This window comes from Sciurus carolinensis, chromosome 11 (assembly GCF_902686445.1).
Source record: "Sciurus carolinensis chromosome 11, mSciCar1.2, whole genome shotgun sequence".
NCBI lineage: Eukaryota > Metazoa > Chordata > Mammalia > Rodentia > Sciuridae > Sciurus > Sciurus carolinensis.
This window is the reverse complement of record NC_062223.1, coordinates 65,794,697-65,818,323: the sequence shown is the minus strand read 5'-3', so window position 1 is coordinate 65,818,323 and position 23,627 is coordinate 65,794,697. Positions and strand designations below refer to the sequence as shown.

The 23,627-nt window shown below is 37.7% G+C and overlaps 1 protein-coding gene across 3 annotated transcripts; it reads right to left on the bottom strand.

Annotated features, from left to right (window-relative positions):
• Positions 1 to 14,074: 14,074 nt before the first annotated feature.
• Positions 14,075 to 22,366, bottom strand: Zbed5 (zinc finger BED-type containing 5). Of its 3 annotated transcripts, none has more exons than XM_047518539.1 (3): positions 22,159 to 22,366; positions 20,445 to 20,558; positions 14,075 to 19,436 (listed from the first exon to the last, which is right to left on the bottom strand). In XM_047518539.1, the coding sequence occupies exon 3, from the start codon at positions 19,195 to 19,197 to the stop codon at positions 17,194 to 17,196; it is 2,004 nt and encodes a 667-aa protein (XP_047374495.1). In that variant the 5' UTR covers positions 19,198 to 19,436; positions 20,445 to 20,558; positions 22,159 to 22,366; the 3' UTR covers positions 14,075 to 17,193. The 3 variants fall into 3 exon arrangements, with proteins under 3 accessions (XP_047374495.1, XP_047374494.1, XP_047374496.1); XM_047518538.1 differs by having other exon boundaries at positions 14,075 to 19,403; XM_047518540.1 differs by having other exon boundaries at positions 14,075 to 19,399.
• Between the last annotated feature and the right edge of the window lie 1,261 nt (positions 22,367 to 23,627).

The window sequence follows — 23,627 nt, the reverse complement described above, 5'->3', positions numbered from 1 at the left end:
TCATTTTGAAAAAAATATCTCAAATGACAAGGGAAATAAACTTGGTTATTTACTACTATGGGCCAGAGAGAAATGTGAGAGTGTAACTTGAGGCCAGGCCCAGAGGTGCTACATTTATTCAATAATCATCTACTAAATGCCTGCTATGTGTCAGGCATTCTACTAAGATGCATTGATATAATAATGAAGAGGACAGAAATATTCTTTGTCTTCATGTGGCTAAAAGTCTTTTGGGGAAGAAAGGTGCTGAAAAAGAAACTTAAATATGAAATCCCGGGTGCTGTAGGTATTATTGGAGAGAGTAGTCAGAGATACAAAGTACTATGGTCATTAGTGGAGAAAGCAGTTAAAGATAAGTAGAAGAAAAATTCTCACTGCAAAGAAATCAAAAGCCAAGACCAAAACCAGGAATACTTGAGAATGGGTGGAAATGGCTAGAGATCCATGAAACCAAGGAGATTTAATTTGTTTTACTTCAAGTAGTTTGAATATTTCAGTAAGGAAAGGACCCTATTCTTTTTCTTTTTGGGCCCTTGCCCAGAGAGTGGGAGCATTCTGAAAGATTTGATCTGAATCCAGGCTCTTTATTATTTTTATGGATTGATTAATATTGCTATACACAAAAGAGCTTCAGAATGTAGAGGATGGGGATACCACCCCTAAGCTGTTTCTGGCTTTCTTGGGGAGACAACTTATAAACACAGACAAGATAAAAGACAGCTATTAACTATTAAGAGAATATTAAGACTATAAATGATTAAAGCCTTAATAAAGGCAGAGGAAGAAGTTGCTATGGGCAGGAATGATAAGGCATTGTATCTTAATGGAAATCTCCTATTGTAGAACTTATTAGTGAGTTATGACACTATAAGACAAGGCTAAGTGAACAAGACTTTGGTCTTAAAAGCTGGGATTTATCAATCTCAACACTATTGATATTCTGGGCCAAGTAATCCTTTGGTTCTGGGAGCTGGTTCTGTGCATTGTAGCATATTAAGCAGCATCCCTGGTCTCTATTCACTAAATGCAGAACGTTTTCTGCAGTTGTGACAATGAAAAATGTCTTCCACCATTACTGAATGTCTCCTGGAAGATGAAAATTATCTCCCCCGACCCAGCTGAGAACCTGTGCATTATACCACAATATTGGCCTGACTGATGCCAGAGGGGATGTTCAACAATATAGGAGAGATTCTATAGCCAAAGATGGGTCATGCGATAGTGATGATGAACTAAGTAGCCGGCATCAAGACTACATGTTCTGGTGTCTAAAAAGGGGTTCTCAGATTTCAGAATGCTGAGGCAAAACTTCCCTTTTAGTGAGTCGCATAGGGGTATTTTGTCCTTGAGACTAAACATCCATGGATTGAGATAAGATCGCTATTTCTGGGCCAAGCAGGGAAGATGATTCCATACTAAGTCTCACTCAAAGGGAAGATGAAAAGCTATTCAAGTATTTATCTGGAAATCTGAGGTGCAATTGTGTCAACATGTAGTAGATACTGTCAATATAGAGGAGAAGAGCCATGAATGAGCTGGGGCAAGTAGAAACAGGAGATGTGAAAATTTCCTTCTTTTGGCTTTGCGTTTATTAGTATTGTGGAGCTGGATTAGATAAATTCTTATGTTTTTTCCAACTTCAATGCTGGATGTGTGAGGTAGGGGAAGACATTTTTATAATAATATGTACTACTTGTTGAGGATCTGCTATGTGGCAGGTAATTTCATAATTACTTTATTTAAGTCTTACAACAGATTTATGAGGAAAGTATTATCCCGTAGTACAGTTAAGGTTTAGAGGGATAAATAACTTACCCAAGGTTATATTGCTAGTAAGCAAATAAGCCAAAATTCAAACGCAAATTGATCCCAGATTCTTGATATTTCTAGTCAGCATACTGTCCTCTAAAGTGTAATAAGAAAGGAAAAAATGTGAAGGAAAATTCCATTTCAATAAGGCATTGGGATGGAGATAATCAATTGGGTCTGACTGAAAAAAACGGTATTAGGACCAGTCTTTACTCTTATGCACACAGATTCCTAGTAAACAACAAAAATTTGTTCAACAGTATTGTTGTTTAATTGTGGAATTATGTTTGAGGGAGGCACTGGTAAATGCAGGCTATCCTAAAGATGAATAAAAATTTATCCTTGTTTTTAAAAAAATCTCAATCTAATATAGCCACTATAACTAACAAGAAGTATAATGACAATTCTTGATATAATCAAAAAGTTATGAGAGCTGTGGATTAATGTTATGAGAATGTTATGGAAGCCCAACCCCTTTCCAATTTGCAAGAGTTGGAAAGCTAACAAGTGACATTTCCCAGACTTCCTTTCAATTAGGATTCCAGAGTTCATTCAATGCATCTTGTAAGAAACGAATTCAGAACTAACATATGAAGCGAAGAAAGATGTGTGTGTGTCTGCAGTTGGCAATTTCGTATAGCATCAGTAACAAAGGTAATGTGGTTGTGTGGTGAGCAACAATGGCAGCAGGTTCCTGCAACGACTATAGGAATTTTTCTAATCATGGTAGAAACAGAGAGGCTGAGAACACTAGAGATTGTTCTGAGAAGTTGGACCAAGAGCTTGCTCCTTTTGTCTTTTCAGTGGTAAGCATTTAGTTTTTTTCCTTAAGTTCCTTTTTTGCCTAAACTGGATTCTCTATTATACAGCTGAACTCTGATTGTTGCAGTAATTAAGAAAACTTGTAAGTAATCAAATTTCTAGGAAATATGAATGTGGGATGAGTTATCTGAACTGGTGATATATGAAAGCAGTGAGAATTTGATTATTGTTAGAGGAAGCAAGTAGTTAGTGATACACAGTGGAGAAACAGTTCTTTAAATTATCATCCTGGATTGCTAAACTAGTAAAATGTAAGAGAACATCTTTGCTATCACAGGACCAGGGAGTCTTCCTAGGAATAAACACAACAGAGAATGATAAAGCCAAGAGATAGTAAGAGATTATTATTAAAACGATTTGAGTCCCTGGATCTAGGTCAATTCAGAAACTTTTCAGTTATGTATAAAAACATTCTCTTTTTGCTTCAAAAATTATTACTTGTGGTTATCTGGAATGAAGTACCTATTAAAGGCAAGTTTTTGGTGGACCAACTTGCTGCAGTGATAGGCCATTATGGAAGGCACAAGGAGCACGAGGGTCAGGGTTGTGCTAATTACTTCTAACTGTATTAATTGTGCTAAAGAGCTTAAAGAAAATCATAGACTCCAGATTTCAAGTTTAGTTCAAGGCGTGTTCAGAAAACCAGGGTTTTATGCTATGATCGTTCTAAAAATGTCCTCATCTCTATAGCCATAGGTCTAACACACCAAGCAGAATTTGCCTCAAAAGAATGATGAATTATGACCAAGGTAGAATTAATAGTTTTACTTGATCTCCAATGTGGAAGTTAGGGTATTGACTAGAAAAGAGTGGAACTCCAAATATGGCATCCTGTGCTCCCAAAATCCTTTGGCCCTTGCTTACAGAAGTAGCCTCCTTTGTTCCCAGATAAGATTGGCTTCACTTTTCTCAAACTCTATTGTGATCTTATAGTAACTAGTCTCCAAGAAGGCCTCAGTAATCTCCAACTCCTAATAATAAATGTCTTTCTATAGTCCCCTCCCATATTGAATGAATAACGTAGAACTGAGTAACCTATAGAATATTGCAAAATGATGTTGTATGACTCATGAAGCTAGGGTCATAAAAGATATTACAGTTTCTATCTTGTTCTCTCTTCAATCTGGGAAAAGCCAGATGATGCCATGTCATGCAAATACTACAGAGAAGTCCACATGATAAGGAACTGAGGCCCTTAGCTAAGAACCAGCACTAACTTGCTAAATATGTGAGTAAGCCATCTTGGAATTAGATCCTCCAGCTATAGTCAAGCCTTCTGATGATTGCGGCCCCAGCTGATTTCTTGACATCAACCTCATGAGTGAACTTATGCCCAAACTGCCCAGCTAAGGAATTCCAGATTCCAGATCTAAAGAAACTGCGAGGGGCTGGGGAGATAGCTCAGTCGGTAGAGTGCTTGTCTTATAAGCACAAGGCCCTGGGTTTGATCCCCAGCACCCCCCCCCAAAAAAAAAAAAAGAAACTGCGAGATAATGTTTATAATCTTCTGTTGCTAACTTCTGGGTAATTTGCTTCTGGGTAATAGTAGATAATACAGGTCCCATCTTGCACAGGGACATCAAATTTCCTCTTCTACCCCACTTCTTCTCAATAATATCCTATTTATAAATTGAGTCAGACCCCAGAATGCTCTAGGGAATTTCATAATAAATCTGGGAAGAGAAGCTTTACATGCCCAAAGAATGACAAGATTTTGTTAAATTACAGTAACAAAAAGCTGGGGATATGCATAGGAATAGACTCTGAGGGTGCAAGATCAGGCAAAGAACACAGTTTTAGATTGTGCTGAATTTGTTGATGTAAGAACACTTAACTAGAGATTTTGGAGTCATACTAGTTTGGGTAGCTAGGAGTGTTCTAGATGTGTTCAACTGATTAATTAAAAACTAGACTCAGTTGGTGACCGAAACAAAAGTTGAGTTGCCAAAATTTCTTGGTATAATGTTGAAAACAAGTTACAAAGTTTTCAGAAGAAAGCAACATTGAAGTGGGTTCTTTTTTGTATTAGATCATCTACTCCTGTGTCCCCAACAGGGCCTACAGCACATTCTCTTCATACTATAGCATGAAGAAATAAGATTGGTGAGGATGATACACAAATTCCTGAACATTACTCTAATGACTGTTCCTTGGGGATAAAGGTTTCATGTACTGGCATTGAAATGGGCTTTCTAATTTCAAAGATGATGAGGGATCCTGAGGTGGCAGAGATCAGGTAGCAATACATAACTGCCATAGTCATGCGGTGCATGAATACCAACTAGGGTGAGAACAGTAGTTGAAAGTTCTGACCTACAGATTCTTGATGGGTGGCTAATTGATCATAGTTTCTAATACCAGAAAAATAGTTTGGATCTATAATGCTCACTACAGGCTCCTGTATTGAAGGCTTGAATCCCAATGTAGTAATGTTCAGAAGTAGGGCTCTTAGAAAGTGATTGGATCACAAGGGCTCTGATCTGAACAATGGGTTAATTCATTGATAGGTTCATAATTGAGTGGTCTATTAGGAGGTAGGCCCTAGTTGGAGGAAGTATGTCACTAGAAGTGTGCCTTGGGTGTATCTTGTCCCTGGCCCCTTCCCCCCACCCAATTTCTCTGATTCCTGACTTCCCATGAGGTGAGCAGGTTTGCTCCACCACACCCTTCCAACATGATGTACTGCCTCACCACAGGCCAAAAACAATGAATCCAGTTAGCCATGTACTGAAACCTATGAAACTGTAAGCCAAAATAAATCTTTCCTCCTCTAAGTTGATTTTCTCAGGTATTGTCACAGTGATGGAAAGCTGTCTAACAGGTAGCTTGTTAAGGACTTAAATTTTTATGCAAATGAACAAAATCTAAGTTGGGAAAACAGAGGCCAGACTATGGACATTATTAAGAGTAAAAGCCCTCAACCATTTCTTAGTCCTGGGATGTTCAGATCCAGAGACCCTCAAGTACAGAGTATTCTATGCATTTTTGAGAAAGAAGCTTGTGATAATGATATGTGAATCTTTTTCTTAGCATTCCCCCAAAGGGATATATAGTTATTTGCTAGGGTAAAACCATACATGGGGGAATGGAAACATTTTTATCTTTAAGGGGATTATTACAGAATAGTGTTTATTCCTGGTTGCCCAGAAACCATACTCACAAGACTCACTAGTACTAGTCTTACTTGTACAGTATATCTCATCATTCAGAAGCAGCTAGACTTTAGAACTCTTAAATGGTCTTTTAGTTGTAGATGTTTATTTATTTATGTGGTGCTGAGGATCGAACCCAGTGCTTCACACATGCTAGGCAAGTGCTCTACCACTGAGCCACAACCTCAGCCCTTGAATGGCCTTTTAAAGACTCAGTTCCAATGCCAGCAGGGAGGGTACACATTGCAAAATTAGGGTGTTGCCCTATCACAACAAATTAGATTCTGAGGGCAAATATGGTCTACATCCTGTTTTTGTATAGCCTTTGAGAATGGTTTTTATACTTTTCAAGGGTTGTAAACAAAAGCAAAGAATATGTAGCAGATATCTTATATGGAAGCCTGGAATATTTGCTATCTGGCCCTCTATAGAAAAGAAGTCTTACAACTTCTATCCTACAGCCATTATGTGTAGGGAACCAGTAACCAACATAAAGTGCTATTTTCTCTTCTCTGTAATTTATCAGCTGGGAATTCCAGAAGTGAGATAAACACTTCCAACTATTAAACCTACTGATCCACTCATAATATGTTTTGCTTTCTATTTCCACAACTTTGAGCTTTGCCTAAAGGTCTTTGTGTCCAAAGAAGGAATGCTCTGCCCAGAGAAGCCAAGAATGGTTTCACTTAACTGGAAGTTTTGTACTATTAGTTGCTTATTTTGGGCTTTTCATACCATTGGAACAATAGAAGGAAAAAGAGGTTCCTGTACAGGCTTGATATTGGGGAAATATGATTGCTGCTACCTAGTGAGCACAGAGATGAGAATGTCTTAAACCCAGGAGATACTTCGGGTCATCTCCTAGTATTGTCATGTACAGTGATAAATGTTGAAAGAGACAACAGCAACCTATTAAAACAGAACATCAAGAACTCATCATTTCTCAAGTTTGAGGATCACCAAATCACATGGAAACTTTAACCAGCTGAGGATGCTGACAAAAAGAATATGAAGATGATGAAAGGACATAGTAAACAGTGGCATCAAATCTAGTTGAAGAAATAAGGATAAAATAGCTATTGATTTTCTTTGTTCTATTTTGCATTTATCTGCATACATTAATCATTCCCACTGACTTGTTTTCCATCCTAGCTTATATAAGGCATATTTATAATTTGGTTAATGGTATGGTTCTTATGTTAATTTATCAATTTTGATAATCATACTATACTTACATAAGATAACAGGAGAAGCTAGGTGAAAGGTAATTTTTGCAACTTTTGTTAAGTCAAAATTTATTTCAAAATAAAGTTTAAAAACCCAGCACAATTGTCACGAAAACATAAAAATATAATTTAGAAATACATATTACAAAGTGATGAATTTTAGTTGCAAATTGTAATAAAAATAAAGATGCACTTACATAATGCTTGATCATTATTTTTTAAAATGCAAATGGCATTAAATATAAATTACTCTAGATTAATAGCAGGAATTTTTCTTTTATCACTTATTCAGCTATTCCCTCCCCCAAATTCTTGTCTCTCTCTTTAGAATTATGAAAGAGATTAATTTCTAGATTTATCTTACATGTCTCTAAAATCATACTCCCCCAATCTTTGTTCTTTTTGGAATAGTTCTTCAGCTTAATTTTGCAGTTTTGCTAGTTTACACTTCATCAAAGTTCATTTGCTATTCCATTCATCTTTTAATTTTTTATTTTCACAATTTTAACTGGTTCTTTTTCATAAGTTAGTTCTCCTTTCATAGATGCAATATTCTTTCACATTCCTCTGGGAATATTCTATATAAGAATTAAATTAAAATTACAATTAAGGTCCTTAGAACAATGCCTGATACCACACCCATATGCACTAAATAAATATTAGTAATTATAATTTCTAAGATCCTCCTCTTTTTACTCTAATAACTATTTTCTTGGGTGTTAATTCTTCTGTTTGTTGATTAGTATCCCTTTTTCTTTATTTTTACAGACTACATTTTGACTCATTGTACATAAATGGGATACAACTTTTCATTTCTCTGGTTGTACACGCTGTAGATTCACACCATTCGTGTAATCATACATGTACATAGGGTAATGATATTTATCTCATTCCACTGTCTTCCCCTCCCCCCTTATTTCCCTCTACACATTCCAACCTTCCTCCATTCTTCCCTTACCACCACACCCCACCATCATCTTTTCATGGTATTAGTCTTCTTTTGAGTATTTGGTTGTTCTTGATTTGGGGGGGCAGGGGTTTGCCAGGGATTGAACACTGAGCCACATTCTCAGTCCTTTTTTGTATTTTATTTAGACACAAGATCTCACTGACTTGCTTAGGGCCTTGCTAAGTTGTTGAGGCTGGCTTTGAACCTTCTCAGTCTCCCAAGCCACTGGGATTACAGGTGTGGGCCACTGCACCCTGCTTTTTTTTTTTTTTTTTTTTGCATTGGTATTTTCTGTTCTATGCGCATGATACCATTTCTGTTCACCATAGTTTGCTCTAGTGATTGCAAATTAGGAATAAGATATAATCTTGGACAGGGTATGTCACTGGCCAGTATTCTGCATGTGAAGTGAGCCTTCCTTTCCTTCTGGGGTATGCCTGGCTTATCTGCCCCCACTCTCCAGAGTCACTGTGCTAGCAAGGGGCAAACATCTTTCTGGGGTACCTTGATTTTGAAGAGAGTGAATGGTGGAAGAAACCAATTCAACTTGAAGTTTCAAATTCCAGTATCCAATAATTACCCTTTAAGTTTGTTTTAGGACACTGTACTCTCCCGACTCTCACACCCCAACTCCATGTTTCTGTCATCTCTGGGCCTGAAGTTTGACTTCTCTTTTGCCAATTTGATCCCATCTGTCCTTTCTATTTCAGAAAGTACTCAAAATTTCAAAACTGCTGGGAATCATCTTAGGCTCCAATAATCTTGGGCCATGCTAAATTATGTTGTTATATTATGTGCATATATGGATATATAATAATGAATGCCACCATTATGTATAATTATAATGCACCAATAACCAATATGGGAAAATATATAAATAAAAAGCAACCCTTAAACACTGCTCCCCCCCAAAAAAAAAAAAAAAAAAAAAACTTGGGCAATACTTTTTTTTTTCTTTAAACAACTCAGTGCTACAGTCACCTGGTAAACTCAGATTCATGGTTCAAGACTCAGTGTATTTCTTTTCCTGAATGAATTCTTCTTTGATACAATTTTTTCACTGTATTCTATGCATCTTTATTGTTAATTACAAATGTTTATGTTCTCCCCACTAAACTGTGAATAAATTAACAAATGAAAAGATATGCTTTCCAAAGGCCTATTAGTAATACTGACTACTAAGTTGTTTCCTTTACATAATCTTGCTGAGAAATAATTTGTGTACTTTCTTAAAAATGAAAATTCTAATATTGCCAAAATTTGGAAGTTATTACCAAGACCAAGAATAAAAATGGTTTACCTTATCTATAAAGAAAATGAGAAACTGTCCTAGGAAAAACAATTAGGATGCAGATGGCTTATTCTATCCTTGAGAAAAAGATTTGTAACATTTTAGAAGAATTCATTTCTAGGAAAGTTTATGCTAACAAAATATCATTCCTATGTATTCACTGGAAGAATAGAGGGAAACACTGTGGGCTTTGTTGGCAGATGTGACTTGAAATCCCAGGTTTGCTACTCATTAGCTTTGTGAAACTGGATCAACAACTTGTACATTCTCAGCCTGTAGGAGATGCCTTCTAAAATGTCTCATGATGACCTCTGCCTCCTGGTATTCATGTCTTTGTACAATACCCTCCCCCTCCAAATATGGGTTAGATACTGTGACTTACTTTTAATGAATAGAATACAACAAAAGTAATGACATGTCAACTCCAAAATTAGGTTACAAGATTGACTTTAGTCTTACTGGCATTCTTCCATTTGCTCATTCTGATAGAACCAGCTGAGATGATGTGAGCTGCCTACAGAAAGTCCACTTGTCAAGGAATTTCCAAGAGCCAGCAAGAAAATGAATCCTGCTGGCAGGAGTGAGCTTAGAAGAACATTCTTTCTTAGTGGAGCCTTGAAATGGCGGCACTTCTGGCCAACACCTTCATTGCTTGTGAGACTGTGAAGCAAAATCTGAACTAAGTGGCATCCGATTCCTGACCTATAGAAACTGTGAGGTAATAACTGTTGATGTTTTAAAGTCACTAGGTTTTGAGGTAATTTGTTATGGAATAGACGATTAATGCAGAGCCTTAGTTTCCTCATCTCTAAAATGGGGCCAATAGCCTACCTCATCGAGTTGCTGTTATAATTAAATGAAATAACATCTGGCACCCAATATATGGTCAAAAAGAAAAAAGGTTCTTATTAATCAAGTTAATAGGATCTCTAGCAGGCAATGTTGTGTTATAACACTGTTGGTATTAAAATAATGATTTTTAATAATGCTATAGCACATTACACAATGATTTTATGTGATAAGATTTCTTGTCTCAGAGCAGGCCTGTGAGTAAAACAGAATAAAATAGTATTTCCTCTTAAAACAGATAAAGAAACTTAAGTGATGAAAAAACTTAAGCACCTTGTACAAGTCTCCACAATTAGGAAATAAGAGAGCTGAGATTTGAACTTAGACATTTTCACACCACTATAAATGCTGACATTTAACACTTACTTAGTAAACAACTGTTTGGTATCAGACATTATTCTAGGCTCTGAGAATACAGAGGTAGAAAAGAAATTCAAGATCCCTGCCCTCTGGAAGTTTTCTTTTTTTTTTTATTTATTTATTTTTATTGTAAACAAATGGGATACATGTTGTTTCTGTTTGTACATGAAGTAGAGGCAGACCATTTGTGTAATCATACATTTACATAGGGTAATGGTGTTTGATTCATTGTTATTTTTTCCTTCCCCCCACCCCTCCCACCCCTCTCTTCCCTCTATATAGTCCCTCCTTCCTCCATTCTTGCCCCCCTCCTACCCCCCATTATGTGTCATCATCCGCTTATCAGTGAGATCATTCGTCCTTTGGTTTTTTTGAGATTGGCTTATCTCACTTAGCATGATATTCTCCAATTTCATCCATTTGCCTGCAAATGCCATAATTTTATTATTCTTTATGGCTGAGTAATATTCCATTGTATATATACCAGTTTCTTTATCCATTCATCAAATGAAGGACATCTAGGTAGGTTCCACAATCTGGCTATTGTGAATTGAGCAGCTATGAACATTGATGTGGCTGCATCTCTGTAGTATGCTGATTTTAAGTCCTTTGGGTATAGGCCAAGGAGTGGGATAGCTGGGTCAAATGGTGGTTTCTGGAAGCTTTTTCTATTGTAAAATTGGAAAAAATGAATTTAAACATCATTAATTAAATCTTCCCTATGTTTAATATGGATTTGTTTTTAGATATTTAATAATGCAGAAATGCAACATTTACTTTATCATTAACTGTCTTGATTTGAGTCCATTTTACTCAGAGTGATGTTATGTAAGGCAGAGGCATGGTTGGGTTTCAGTATTTCACTGGCTAAATTCAAGATAAATACTCCATATGTATACCACACAATTCTTCATTGATTTTGGTAAATGAGTTTATGTCTTGAACTTAAAGCCTTTGTTTTAGATTCTATTTTTTTTCCTTATGTTTTGGTATAAAGTTTAGTTTCTGAAAGCTTCTTTTTCTTAAGTATAGAATTAAGTAAAAGTGCAATGTCCAGTTTAGTGATATTGTACAATTTAAGGAGTATGGGACTCAAATTTAAGGAGTGTGGGACTAACTTGATACATGCAGGAACAATGCAAAAACTTCCTAACTTGTAGTCAGTTTACCTATGAAGATAGTAATAAGACTCAGAACTTCAAGCCCATGACAGACTAGAGGTCTATATTGTATTTGTCTGGATACTGTATAGCTTTTAGAATAGCCTGTTTTCTAGAATACATCCAGTTTGAACATCAGAAATAACATTTTTCCCCCAAAGCCTTTCTGAAAAGCAGTGTTGGCTGAGTTTCTGATGATAGCTAGAGTCTGGTTGAATTAAGATGCTTTGATAGATCATATGTATATTTTAAACCTAAGACAGGTACTTGAAAAGTGAGTTGCTGTAAAGGTAGATGTATTCTACAATCATCTTCATTGGTGTCTCTTGTAATAGGAGCTTGGTTGAGAAAAAGAATGGTGAATAAATGTTGCTAAATGAATCTGGAAAACACTTTAAAAGACTCCAAAACATTTGTGGATTTGACAATATATCATGGTTTTTATTTCTAAAGTATGAGTTAAGGTTAACCCTTTCATTTTTACACCTAGTTAAAAATGATATTTTGCATTTTAAAGTCCTCTTTCTAAAAAACCCAGAGTACTTCCTAAGTGTTAAGACAATTAACTCTTCCAAAGATACAACATGGTTATAATATATAAAGAATTAATTGTGCAGTACCTATTGAAGTACTCTGGAAATGGAACATCCAGTGATTTAAAAAATATTGTCAGTAGCATAGAGAAAAGTCTTTGAATTAAATCTTATTGCTTTTCTAAGCTCAGCCAATGTTTTATCATTCAGACCAGGGTTTCCCTTACGTATTTTGGGCAGAGGAGTAAGGGCTACTTTATTTGAAGTCTTGATATCACAAGACTCAAGGAAAAGGGAATTTTTAAATTAAGCTAAAAAAATTATTCCAACAGTGGAATTTTTAAGGGCGAGTCCCTCTTTGCTCCTCTACCCACTGAGAATTCTGGGATCCTCTCTTCAGAGGGACAGAGGAAGAGCAGTAGCCACAAAAAGAAAACGGTAGCAGTCAACTTGAAGACTTGGAGACTCAACATTCATCTCTTCACTCAATAAAAAACAAAAGCACATTCAGGTGGTTTTTACAGATCACAAGCCTTTCTTTGTTTGACGAATGCCTACATTATGACAAACTCAGGTGGTTATTCACTATAACAGTGACACAAGAAGGCATGATGCTATATGGGATGAAAAGAGGCCCAGACTATGGACCTTACTCTTAAGATGAAAAATCACTAATCTAATAAGCACACTTTCCAAAGAAGTCCCCAGAGCGCAAGATCTCCTCAGAAGTCTTTTAAGGTCCCAAAATCATCCAGACTTTGAGCTTTTCAAAGGCAAGAGTGGGTGGATATTCCAACTGTACTAATGGGTCCTTTAGGGAAATTGTTTACAACTTTAACAGACAGCAACTTTTAAGGCCAAGGACTACTAAAACTACTTCTGGCTTAAGCTGCTTTGTTTTCTTAAAATTCTATTATCCTTATTAGGGTCTTCAACAAATTAAAGGAAAAGTGAATAGATTTAAGTTTAATTTCTAATTTCAATTATATAACCAATTCATGACTAGCTCAGACTAAACTAATAAAATCCATTTATCATCAAATGGGGCTTTTAATGACATCTAATATTGTCAGTACATGTGCTGATTTAGCTTCTGGTCTATGAAAATATCGCAGCAGAGATTCAAATGGTAACACTGTGGGAAATGGCTGAATAACTAAGGATCAGACTATCTTAGTTTAGGGTGGCACTCATCATTGTAACTGTTACCAATAAGTTTATTTGGCTTTGCCTTTAGACCACTATATTAAGATGGTTTTGCCTATGATAGTAGGAAACCCAACTTGAATTTTCTTAATGAAGGGCATTTACTTCTTAAGTAACAACAAAGGCAATGCAAGGCAACTAATTTTTTGGCTTTGCCTTCTTATGTGTTGGCTTTATCCACAGGCTGGTAGCTAGGGAGCTGCACTATTCCAGCTCCCACACACATAGGATATTTATCTCTTCCTTAGAAGTACAAAAGACCTTTTGAAAGCCACCCAAAATTGTCCTATCTTTTTACTGGCCTGTATCAGGCACATGCTATTTCTGTGGCTAGAGCAATGCAACACCTTAATAGGCTTACATCCAGGTTCCTGAACAAGTTTTTTTGTAAGGGCAATGGCATACACTCATCAGTTAATCAAACGGGTTATAAGCCAAGAATGGATCATGTAATTAATTTCTGGGTCCTAAACATCATTAAAAAATTAAACAGGGTATAAAATTTGAAATTACATTCCACAATGTAAGGTCTAAATTTTATTAAACTTTAGTGTATACACACACACACTTGGGTCACGATGTCATTTCTTTTTGTGTACTGGGGTAAAAAAAGTTTGAAAACTACTGTCTCAAGAGTCTCATGCTCTACTGAGTTAGCTGGGCCTAATCAAATATTTTAGTTTCCCCTTCATACTTTGAAATTTAGATTTTTCTACCTTCCAAAAAAGTCCCTCTTTCTTTCTACCAAGTAAGTATGCATGATGGGGCAATTTATAAATTTTATCTTTTGGCTAATAGAAAGTGTTAGGATAAAAGACTGATTGAAAATTATGTTTTTAAAAATTTTTTTAGATGTTGATAGACCTTTATTTTATTCATTTACTTATGTGTGGTGCTGAGAATTGAACCCAGTGCCTCACACCTGCTAGGGAAGCACTCTACCAGTGAGCCACAACCCCAGCCCCTGAAAAAGCTTATCTTGTAAGAAAAAAGTTATATTTCAAATAACTGAGCACATATCAGCCTAATCTTCAGTTGTTTAAAGATTGATCTTATTGATAAACACTTTATTCATTCGAGTTCAATTCCTTTCATTTACTAAGTGAAGAAATTAAGACCTGGAGAGGGAAATGAACTTATTATCTATGGCATTAATTGGAGAACACAAATCTCTTGACACCCGCTTGAGAATTCTTTCCATTGTACTCATTAACAGTGCAGTGATACCAACTTTAAAAAATGAAATAAGCAAAGATAAGTTCCAGAGGCACTTAGGTTTACATAGCTGATGGATTTTTTCATGATTGTATGTGAATCACATTTTGGGGAGTAAAATTGCATTAAGGCAACAGGAGAGATTACTAAAAAAAATGTTGCCTTTGAAATCCATGATAGACAAAGGCTTGCTAGTCACTGCCTTTTAAGTAAGACTAAGCATTATTAATGTTAATTTTTCATAATAAAGTATGGATTGTATTTTACCTTAATACTTTAAGCTAAGATATAAAATTCACTGAGCACTTTTCATGATTAGGAACTTGTGAAGTCTTACAAATGACCCAAAGAAGTCTTAACTACCAAGAGCTTATGATTGGTGTTCTTATACATGTGGTGATGAACAAAATTTAACAAAAAAGGAATTCAATTACTTTTGAAATACAGGGAATAAAAGTGAGGGTCCTTTTGGGTTGGGCACATCAGAACTTTACTGTTTCATTCACAGGCAAGAAGGGTAGTTGTCACTTGAAGTCGCCTCAAGAATATCATTTAGACCCAGATAGGTCTTCTATTATTCAGTGAAATGTCTTATTTCTTCTTTAACAGTAGTTCTCTTTTGAGTGAAAGGTTTTCAGAGGCTTCCGGGCTAGCTCTAGACAGAGGCTCTAGTGTCAAAGTCTCAGGGATGCTGTCTGGCAGAAGGGTAACCAAAGGACTGTTAGGAGGCGAGAAAAGCAGGATGGCCGTGCTGCTTACTTTGCTTTTCACAGAAGAGAATGCCAATTTTGAAGGGCAGGTAATGTTAAACATAAATGAAAAGATGTTGTTTTTGGATTCTGTCATGGTAACAACTATACTAGGTTAATTTAGATGTTGTCGTCAGGAAGTAGACTTGCCCTATAATCCAGCAGGTAGGTACTAGACCCATCTTTAAGTGCTAAAAGGCTGTTCTCACTAGCTTACAACCCACAGGAAAGTCCTAAGAAGTTATAAATAGGTGGTGTTGGCACCAAAGTTGGGTAGCATCATCAATAAAGAGATCTAGTAACAGATGACAGGGTCCCAGTTGTGAAAATGGATTTAAGTGCAGGAATCTAGACTCCCAGAGGAGGCTGTTAGGATAAAAGTGTTGAAACATAAGAGGTGTCATATTTTAAGAGGATGACACCTTGAACAAATATGATCTAATCAAGGACTCGGGCTCAGCAATCAATGAGTCTAGTGATCAGACTCCAGGTTTGAGCCAGACAGACATGGCACTGAACATATTCTCAATCTAGGGCATATTTAATTCTAGGGTTAGTACACAAAGAGTATGGCATGCATGAGTAATCATGATATATCTTTCTGGAGAATTTACTTGATAGCAATTTAACCCATATTCTTATATTAAACTAGGCAATCATACAATTTTTACACGAAAATGACATTCATGTCTATTAAAAATTAGATGGCTAATTTTGGATGATTTCAGAAGAAAACAGATTTCGAAAAAAGTCTGAATTCTGGTAGGGAGTTTTAGATTATACACACAAGTCACTGTTTGATGCTTTCAGAAGTTTGCAAGGCAAACTGGAAAAAATTACACCTTTGGGAAAGACAAACTAAATTCCACTTACTGTGTGACCTTGGGTAAGTCCAAAATTACCTAAATTCTTAGGACTGTAAAGATTACTGATAACATACAAAGCCTCTACTAAGGTGCCTGACAGATATATAGGGAGGTATTCCTATTCCCCAAAGGGGGAGACAGGTTTCAATAAGCGCGATTAAATAAATAATGGCTCTCAACCACAGGAGCAACACAAAATATTTAACACTGAGATGGTGGCCTGTGTTGTATCATGTGACGGGGAAAAGTAGTCCAGACAGCCAAGTCATTCAGGAGGCTTTTACAGTATTATAAGAATAAACTGATAAGGAGTTAAAGTTTAATCATCTTCAAGTGCTGTACAGAAAAGTCTCATTAATTTAGAATATAGTATATGGAATTTGCAATAATCTATTTGGAACTGGAAATAAAATATCTGAAAATGTTTTCCATGCTTCTTTTCCTCTCCTTCAATAGTGCAGCTTGAATCACATAACTATGACATCTTCAGTGACTTTTGAATAATGGCCACATGGAATTCTAGTTAACAAAATAACTGAAAACAAAAACAAACAAAACCAAAACTAGAGTAGCACTGTGTACTGAAAAACAAATCAGGAAGCAAGATGGGGATGCAATAGTTTTTTTGGACCTGATAGCATGCAACAGTGTGACATGTTTAGGGAGTGACAAGAAGTTCCACGGGGCTGGAGAGTTGCAAGGCAGGCATGGCTAGAAAAATGGGTAGGGATGAGATATCCTGAAGAGATATGTTATTCTAAGGAACTGGAATTTATCTAGTGGATCATCATTTCCCAGTTAAGACCAGAGAAATCCTTGAAATTACAATGTAAAAAAAATGCCAACAATAACTTTTTTTTTTGATTCTTTAGTTTTCTTAAGACCTAAGAAGTATAAAAAATCTTGAATAACTTTATTTAAAATCTCAAATACTAGAGATGAAGTAAATCATCTTTTATTTTCATGTTACATTTGGTTATCAAGGGACATGCAAAAAGCTCCAATTTTAATGAGAACAGTGTTTTTGTGTCTTTTTATCACATATCCGTTTAATATTAGGTGTAATGTTGCTAAGTCGGATCCGCATGTGAGGTGCAGCATCAAGTCTTTTCCTGTATTTTGTTTTTGTCGCAGCATAATATGAAAACCCTGTTTCACACAGGTGCATTGTGGCGAAGGGAAGTAGTACACGAACTGCACGCCTTGCAATGCTTGGATATTCTTGAATTAGGCTACTCCAAAAATCATTTAGTGAAAGTTCACTGAAATTTTGTTTCACCTGAGAATCAGATGTTAAATCAATAAGGCTCTCATAGTCCCGTGCTACTAATGAAGCTGGTTTAACAGTTACTGTAAATGGATTTCTAACCCAAGCATTATTGTCATTTGTTACAGGAAAATATTTTAGAAGAGCAGAGCGCAAACCCCTTAGGTGCTGTACAATGGCACTGCAGATATCTTTATCAACTGTAGAATTAATTTCAGTCAAAAAGTCACTGAGTGTAGGAAAACAATCAAAGTTTTCTTCTTCTACAGATGAGGCCCAAAATTCTAATTTTCTTAATAATGATGACATTTTATCAAACACTGTAAAAACTGTCACATTTTTTCCTTGCATTGACAGATTAACCTCATTTAATTTAGTAAAAATATCTGCAAGATATGCAAGTCTTAACAGCCAGGATGAATTTGATAAACAATCAGATAGTCGAAAAGCAGAATCCATGAAAACCAGTAGTTCACGCCGAAGCTCAAAAAGTCTTACAAGAACTTTACCTCGGGAAAGCCACCTTACCTCAGTATTTAGAAGAAGTGCTGTGTGCTGAGCACCCATTTCTTCACATAAAATTTTTAGTAGTCTGGATTGATGAGGTCGAGCTTTAATATAATTGATGATTTGTACTGCTTGATCTAGCACATTTTTTAGAGATGTAGGCATTACTTTAACTGCTAGAGCATGTCGATATAATAGGCAGTGACTACTGGTGCTTTCAGGAGCCACATATTTTATCAAGGTGACAGCCTCAGCGATTTTTCCATCCACTGCCCTAGAAGCATCACTACAAACATCGACACATTTTTCCCATTCAATTTCATGTTTTTGCATAAAACTGTTGATGCAGTTGAATATTTCTTCACCAGTTGCATTACTTTGCAAAGATTCACATAAAAGTAGGTCTTCCTCAATAGACTTATTAAACCTATAACGAACAAACACAAGCAGCACAGCAAGTCCTGAAACATCAGCTGATTCATCTAGTTGTAGTGAAAACCCATCACAAATTTTCAGTCTACAAACAAGCTCTTCTTCAATATCAGCAGCCAGATCCTTAATTCGTCGAGCAACAGTACTGTTTGATAGTTGTACTGCATCTATTTTTTTACTATACTGTTCATCAAACATTCGCATCACTACATCTTTTGCACAAGGTTTGATAAGCAATTCTCCAATAGTATGAGCCTCTCCACTCAGAGCTATATGGTAACTTACATTGTAAGATGCCTCTGTAGCACTTTCATTATCTGTATTGACAATTTTGGGTGCTGGGGGTTTATTATTTTCAGGTGAGTCAAGATGCTGCTTGAAAAAGCTTATGTCTTTGTCTTTATATGCGGCATGTTTAGTTTCCAAATGTCTTCGAAGCTTACTAGGGGCTAAAGAGCTATTTGATAAAATTTTTTTACATAATACACACTGAGCATGAGGTGCATCTCTATTTCCAAAGTAAGTAAATCCAAAAGACAAATAACTTTCATCATATTTTCTTCTTTTTGGTTTCTTACTAAATGTTATTTTGTTGGAATTGGACATAAATTTGACCCTAGAAAGCTCACCTTCTGATTTTTTAGAAACCGAAGGCTGCAACTGTTCATCTTCACTTTGTAATATTCCAACCTTTTGATCATTTGATTCAGATACAATTTGATAACAAAATGACTCTACTTCTTGTTTAAGATTTCCTTGTTTCAGCAAAAGATCCATGGGCAATGAATTTGTGGTACAAAACATGGTTAATTTAGAATAAACATTGAGTATCACAAATGTGTTGAAATTATAAGACAGGATACAAAGAAGGCAAGAGATGATACAGAGTAACACATCAGTTAATTTGTAAATGCTGCCTATGCATCAGTGCGCAGATGGAACATCACACGTTCGATTATCAGGTGATCTCTCATGCGACTTCCTGGTGCTCTCAGGTATGGCACACCTTTCTTAAAAGGTAGATTATCACATAAAAATAAAAGCTATAGAAATGAGTTTAGTAGTCTTAAACTTATATTTAAATAAACTTACATTAAAATAAACTATAAAAAATTATTGCCAGTAGCAATCTTTTTATCAAAACACTTGGAAGAATATTAACATTCTTTAAAACAACCCTGAGGATCACTGAACTAAAACATAATAGAGTTAATAAGATTATTTCTAAGGTTGATGAACACTTTGGAAAGGGCTGCATAGTAAATATTTTTGGTTTTGCAGGCCACAGTCTTTGTTGCACCTACTCAACTCTAGTTGTAGCATGTCTGTGGCCATAAACAATAGACAAAAGAATGGGCATGGGTGTGTTCCAATAAAACTTTATGTGCAAAAACAGAGAGCATGGGCCATAATTCACCAATCCCATATCATGGTATATAGTATCTTGGAATCTCTTTTAGTTTTATTAATGGCCTTAGATATACTCAGTTTTGATACTATTATACATCAAAGTCTCACTTCAAGGCTGGCAAAAATTCTCATGAGCTATATTAAAAACATACACTGTTGAAAGCATTGTAAGATACAGAATTCTGTATCCTACATACTATGTGATAACAATGAACTATAGACCAAAAGTTAGGTATTATTTATCTGGACTTAAAAATTACATATATGTTTATATTATCCAAATTAAGACTCATTGAAAGTAATGTATATTTTTACTGATTACTCTGCATTCCATTATGCTATAGTTAAAGACCTAACTAGGAACTAAAGAAAATGCAAACTCTCATTTTAAAAGGTTTCTTCTCATGTAATAAAAAGCATAATTAAAAGAGTAAAGCAAACTTAAGAATCTCTAATAAATACTATTTTTTAAACTCAAATTTTAAGTTAAACTTTGTAACTTAAAATATACAAAATGTGTCTATACACATGTAGCTACTTTTGATTTAAACTTTCTAATCTTGGCCATGGAATAAGCTTTATATTCTCATGTAAGATCTTGAATCAAAATGATTCTATTTACAGCTAAAGGGGTAAGATACCTGAAATGAGGAGTACTCCCTTCTGCAGTCACTCTCCACCTTGGCAGCTTGAAATGTAGACTCTTCAAAAGAATAAAATTAAGGGATGGGGTGGAAAGGGAAGTAACCAAAAGCCTAAAATGAGAAAAATTAAAATTAGACACTGCAACAAGCAGTATTAACTACAAACTTCTAAGATGACCATTTATCAAAATAAATTTTAGTCCTAGGCAGTACAAATGGTTCTTCATTGCAATATTGCTCTCAGACTGAGACAGAAGATGCCTAGCATCTAGCAAAGTACAAATGCAAATATTTTCATCCTCTTTAATTCTGTGGCAATTTCAGTGCTTTGAAATGCTTCCCCACCCCACTGACTTCGAAGACATCAAAAACAAAACACCAAAACTAGGAAGACTGAACCTAATTTTTAAAGCAAAGTCCCACCTTAATGTCTCTAAAATGAAGCACTGAAACATGGAATTATACATGGAAGTGTTATATGGAATATGCCTTAGGCTACAGTTTTGTCCCCTCAACAACCAATCTCCCAAGGCAATTAAGATTTATTGATTAATCGCTATTTACTATGTGCAAGTAACTGTGCTCAAATCCTAATACAGATTAATTTACGTAATCCTCAAACAAGAGCCAGGGACTATTAACTCCATCTTAGAAACAGAGAGAAGTATCTGCTAAGTTAACACATTTAAGTGAAGCACCAAAAACAGAGTTCCAAAAGTTTGACCGTATAGCCCACGTGCCTCGTGTGTTCCTGAGGATTCTAATTCCCCAAGCACCCCTCCACCCAGAAAAAAAAAAAAAAAAAAAAAAAAAAAAAAAAAAAAAGCCAGGAGTTGGGCAATAACTGCCAGGAAGTCAACAATCTCAAAGTGGCAGCAGCACATAACCCTATTTCTTATTGGGAGTATAAGAGCAGATCGTTCTTTCACAGTTTCAGTCAGGATTTAGCAGAAGAGCCCTTCGTGGAGCAGCTGGGTTATGTAGGAGTAGGCTCCCTCTCCTTGCTATCAGAGGACACAGAAGAGCACGAAGCTTCGTATCCATAACGGAGGGCCTCATCCCCAGCTCTTCAGAGGCGCTTTCCCCAATCTCTTGAGGACAAAGAATCTCTACTCCCTTGAGGAAGGTTTCCATTTCACTCCCTGAAGAGGTGGGGAAACAACTCATCTCTCTCTTCCTCCGACTAGACTAAACTGACAGGTAACGCACCCGGTCGCCTCCACCCGCGGGCGGGTCCAGCTGTGAACACCACCCTCGGGCTGGAGGGCCGGGTCGGAGTGCAGGCCAATCACAAAGGCTAGGCTGGAGTGGGTGAGGGCAGCTCTGCCGGCACCTAAGTGCTTTTCTACACAGTCACCTCGACTTGCCGCCGGGCCTGCCACCCTCGGCGCCTCCCTGTCACAGGTGCGCGCAGCCCGCACACCACCCCATCTGGGGGCGTGCTTCCTGTTGCTGCCCACCCTCGCCGCAGGACTCCTCTCGCGTCCCTGGCGGTCGCCTACGCTAACGACCACATGAACTCGTCTCAGCACCCAACGCCTTCTTTCTACTTCCGCTCCATCTGTGATGGAGAGAACGGCCTCGGCCGCGGCTGGGCTGCACTGCAGCGCCGCGGTCCCCAGCTGTGCCTGCGACCGCCATTTTAGACAGCGCACGGCAGCGGCCATTTCAGAGCGCGCTGCTCAGCCGCGGTGGCGCCTCTGCTCCTCACCTTCACCGAGGCCTGAACGGGGTCAAGAGCCAGTCGTCGCGGACTGGAGGGAGGAGGGAGGGGGAGGGGGCGAAAAACAAAACAAGAGGAAAGAAGGATGCGGGGCCGGGTGATGCTCTCAGCTCAGGGATACCGCCTATGCCACCTCCATAGAGATCCGATTCGCTGCTGGCGCGGTCCCGGTCTGAAGATAAATTTAGCACTCTGGAGCAGCCGAACCCTACAGTCTCCAGGAGTGACTCCGCCGCCGCCCAATCAGCGGCAGAGCTTCTCCCCGTCACCAATCCGCGCTGAGCAGCGGGGCGGGACTAACGGAAAGGACCAGGCTCGGTTGCGTCGTTACCCAGCCAACGCTGGGATGGTGAGATAGCGGTGCGGCCGGGCGTGAAGCGATTGTTCTCAAACTTCCCTGGACCGCGGTCGGCTCGAGCTCTAGTTTAGAATGCAGATTCCAGGGTGCTGCCAGATGGAGTTGATGGGACTGTGGGACTGGAGCAAAGTCCGGGAATCTGCATTTTCATCGGCTCTGGCGCTCCGCTGGGTTGGGGGTGATCTGTGTGGATCCGCTGCGTTCCCGAGGGCGCGCAGGGCCTCGAGCCTCGACTGCTGCGCCTTCTCCACTTCTTTGTCCCCCCAGGCCCAGGACGTGCTGCCGCCGCCTCTTTCCCAGGGCTTCCCGCAGGAATCCGGGAAGAAACTGGCCCGCTCCCTTCCGGCCCGACACCCAACGTTGGCGGGTCCGGCTCTGACACTGCCGAGACAACCTGGATGGCGGGGAGGCCCCGCTGGGCTCAGGGGCTTCCTGGGAGACTGGCCAAAAGTCCACTACCTTTCCTCAGCTCCCACTTGGCGGCCTACCCGCCGTGGAATTCACATTTTGCGGACTGCCCTTCCGTTTTCAAAAACAGCATCGCCAAAGGCTACAGGCTGAGCTTCCATTTTCTGTGAAAATTCGTGGAGCCCTGGAGTCTTTCTCAAATTGGCCCCTTGAAACAGATATGCTTCTGGGGTGGGTGGGGATTGGTAAAGTACAGGTAGTGTTGACTCTGGGTCCCGTTGTTCGCAGTATTTTAGCCTTTTGAGGCTCCATGGAAATGACTAAATGAAAATTGGATCACGATTTTAAACACTACCAATGCGACAGACTATTCCCAACTTGGGGTCAAAAGCTAGGGCAGCTTCTGTTTTTTCTTAATATACTTCTTTGATCTGTGATAGAACATTTTAGGTGTTGAAAGGGGCCTGACCCTAAACACAATTTTCAGAACTGCATAGATTATTTCCTAGGATTGACATTTAGTTCCAAGTGTTTTAAAACCCTTTCAGCATGTTCATCTTGTATAGTAGACGGTCCATCTGTTGTCACTGTTATTTAAAAATTCCTATTAAATAAGTTCCATTTTAATTTTCACCACAAAGATGGAAATCATTTTTGAGATTCTAATTTTGCTATTGCAGGACTTACCTAG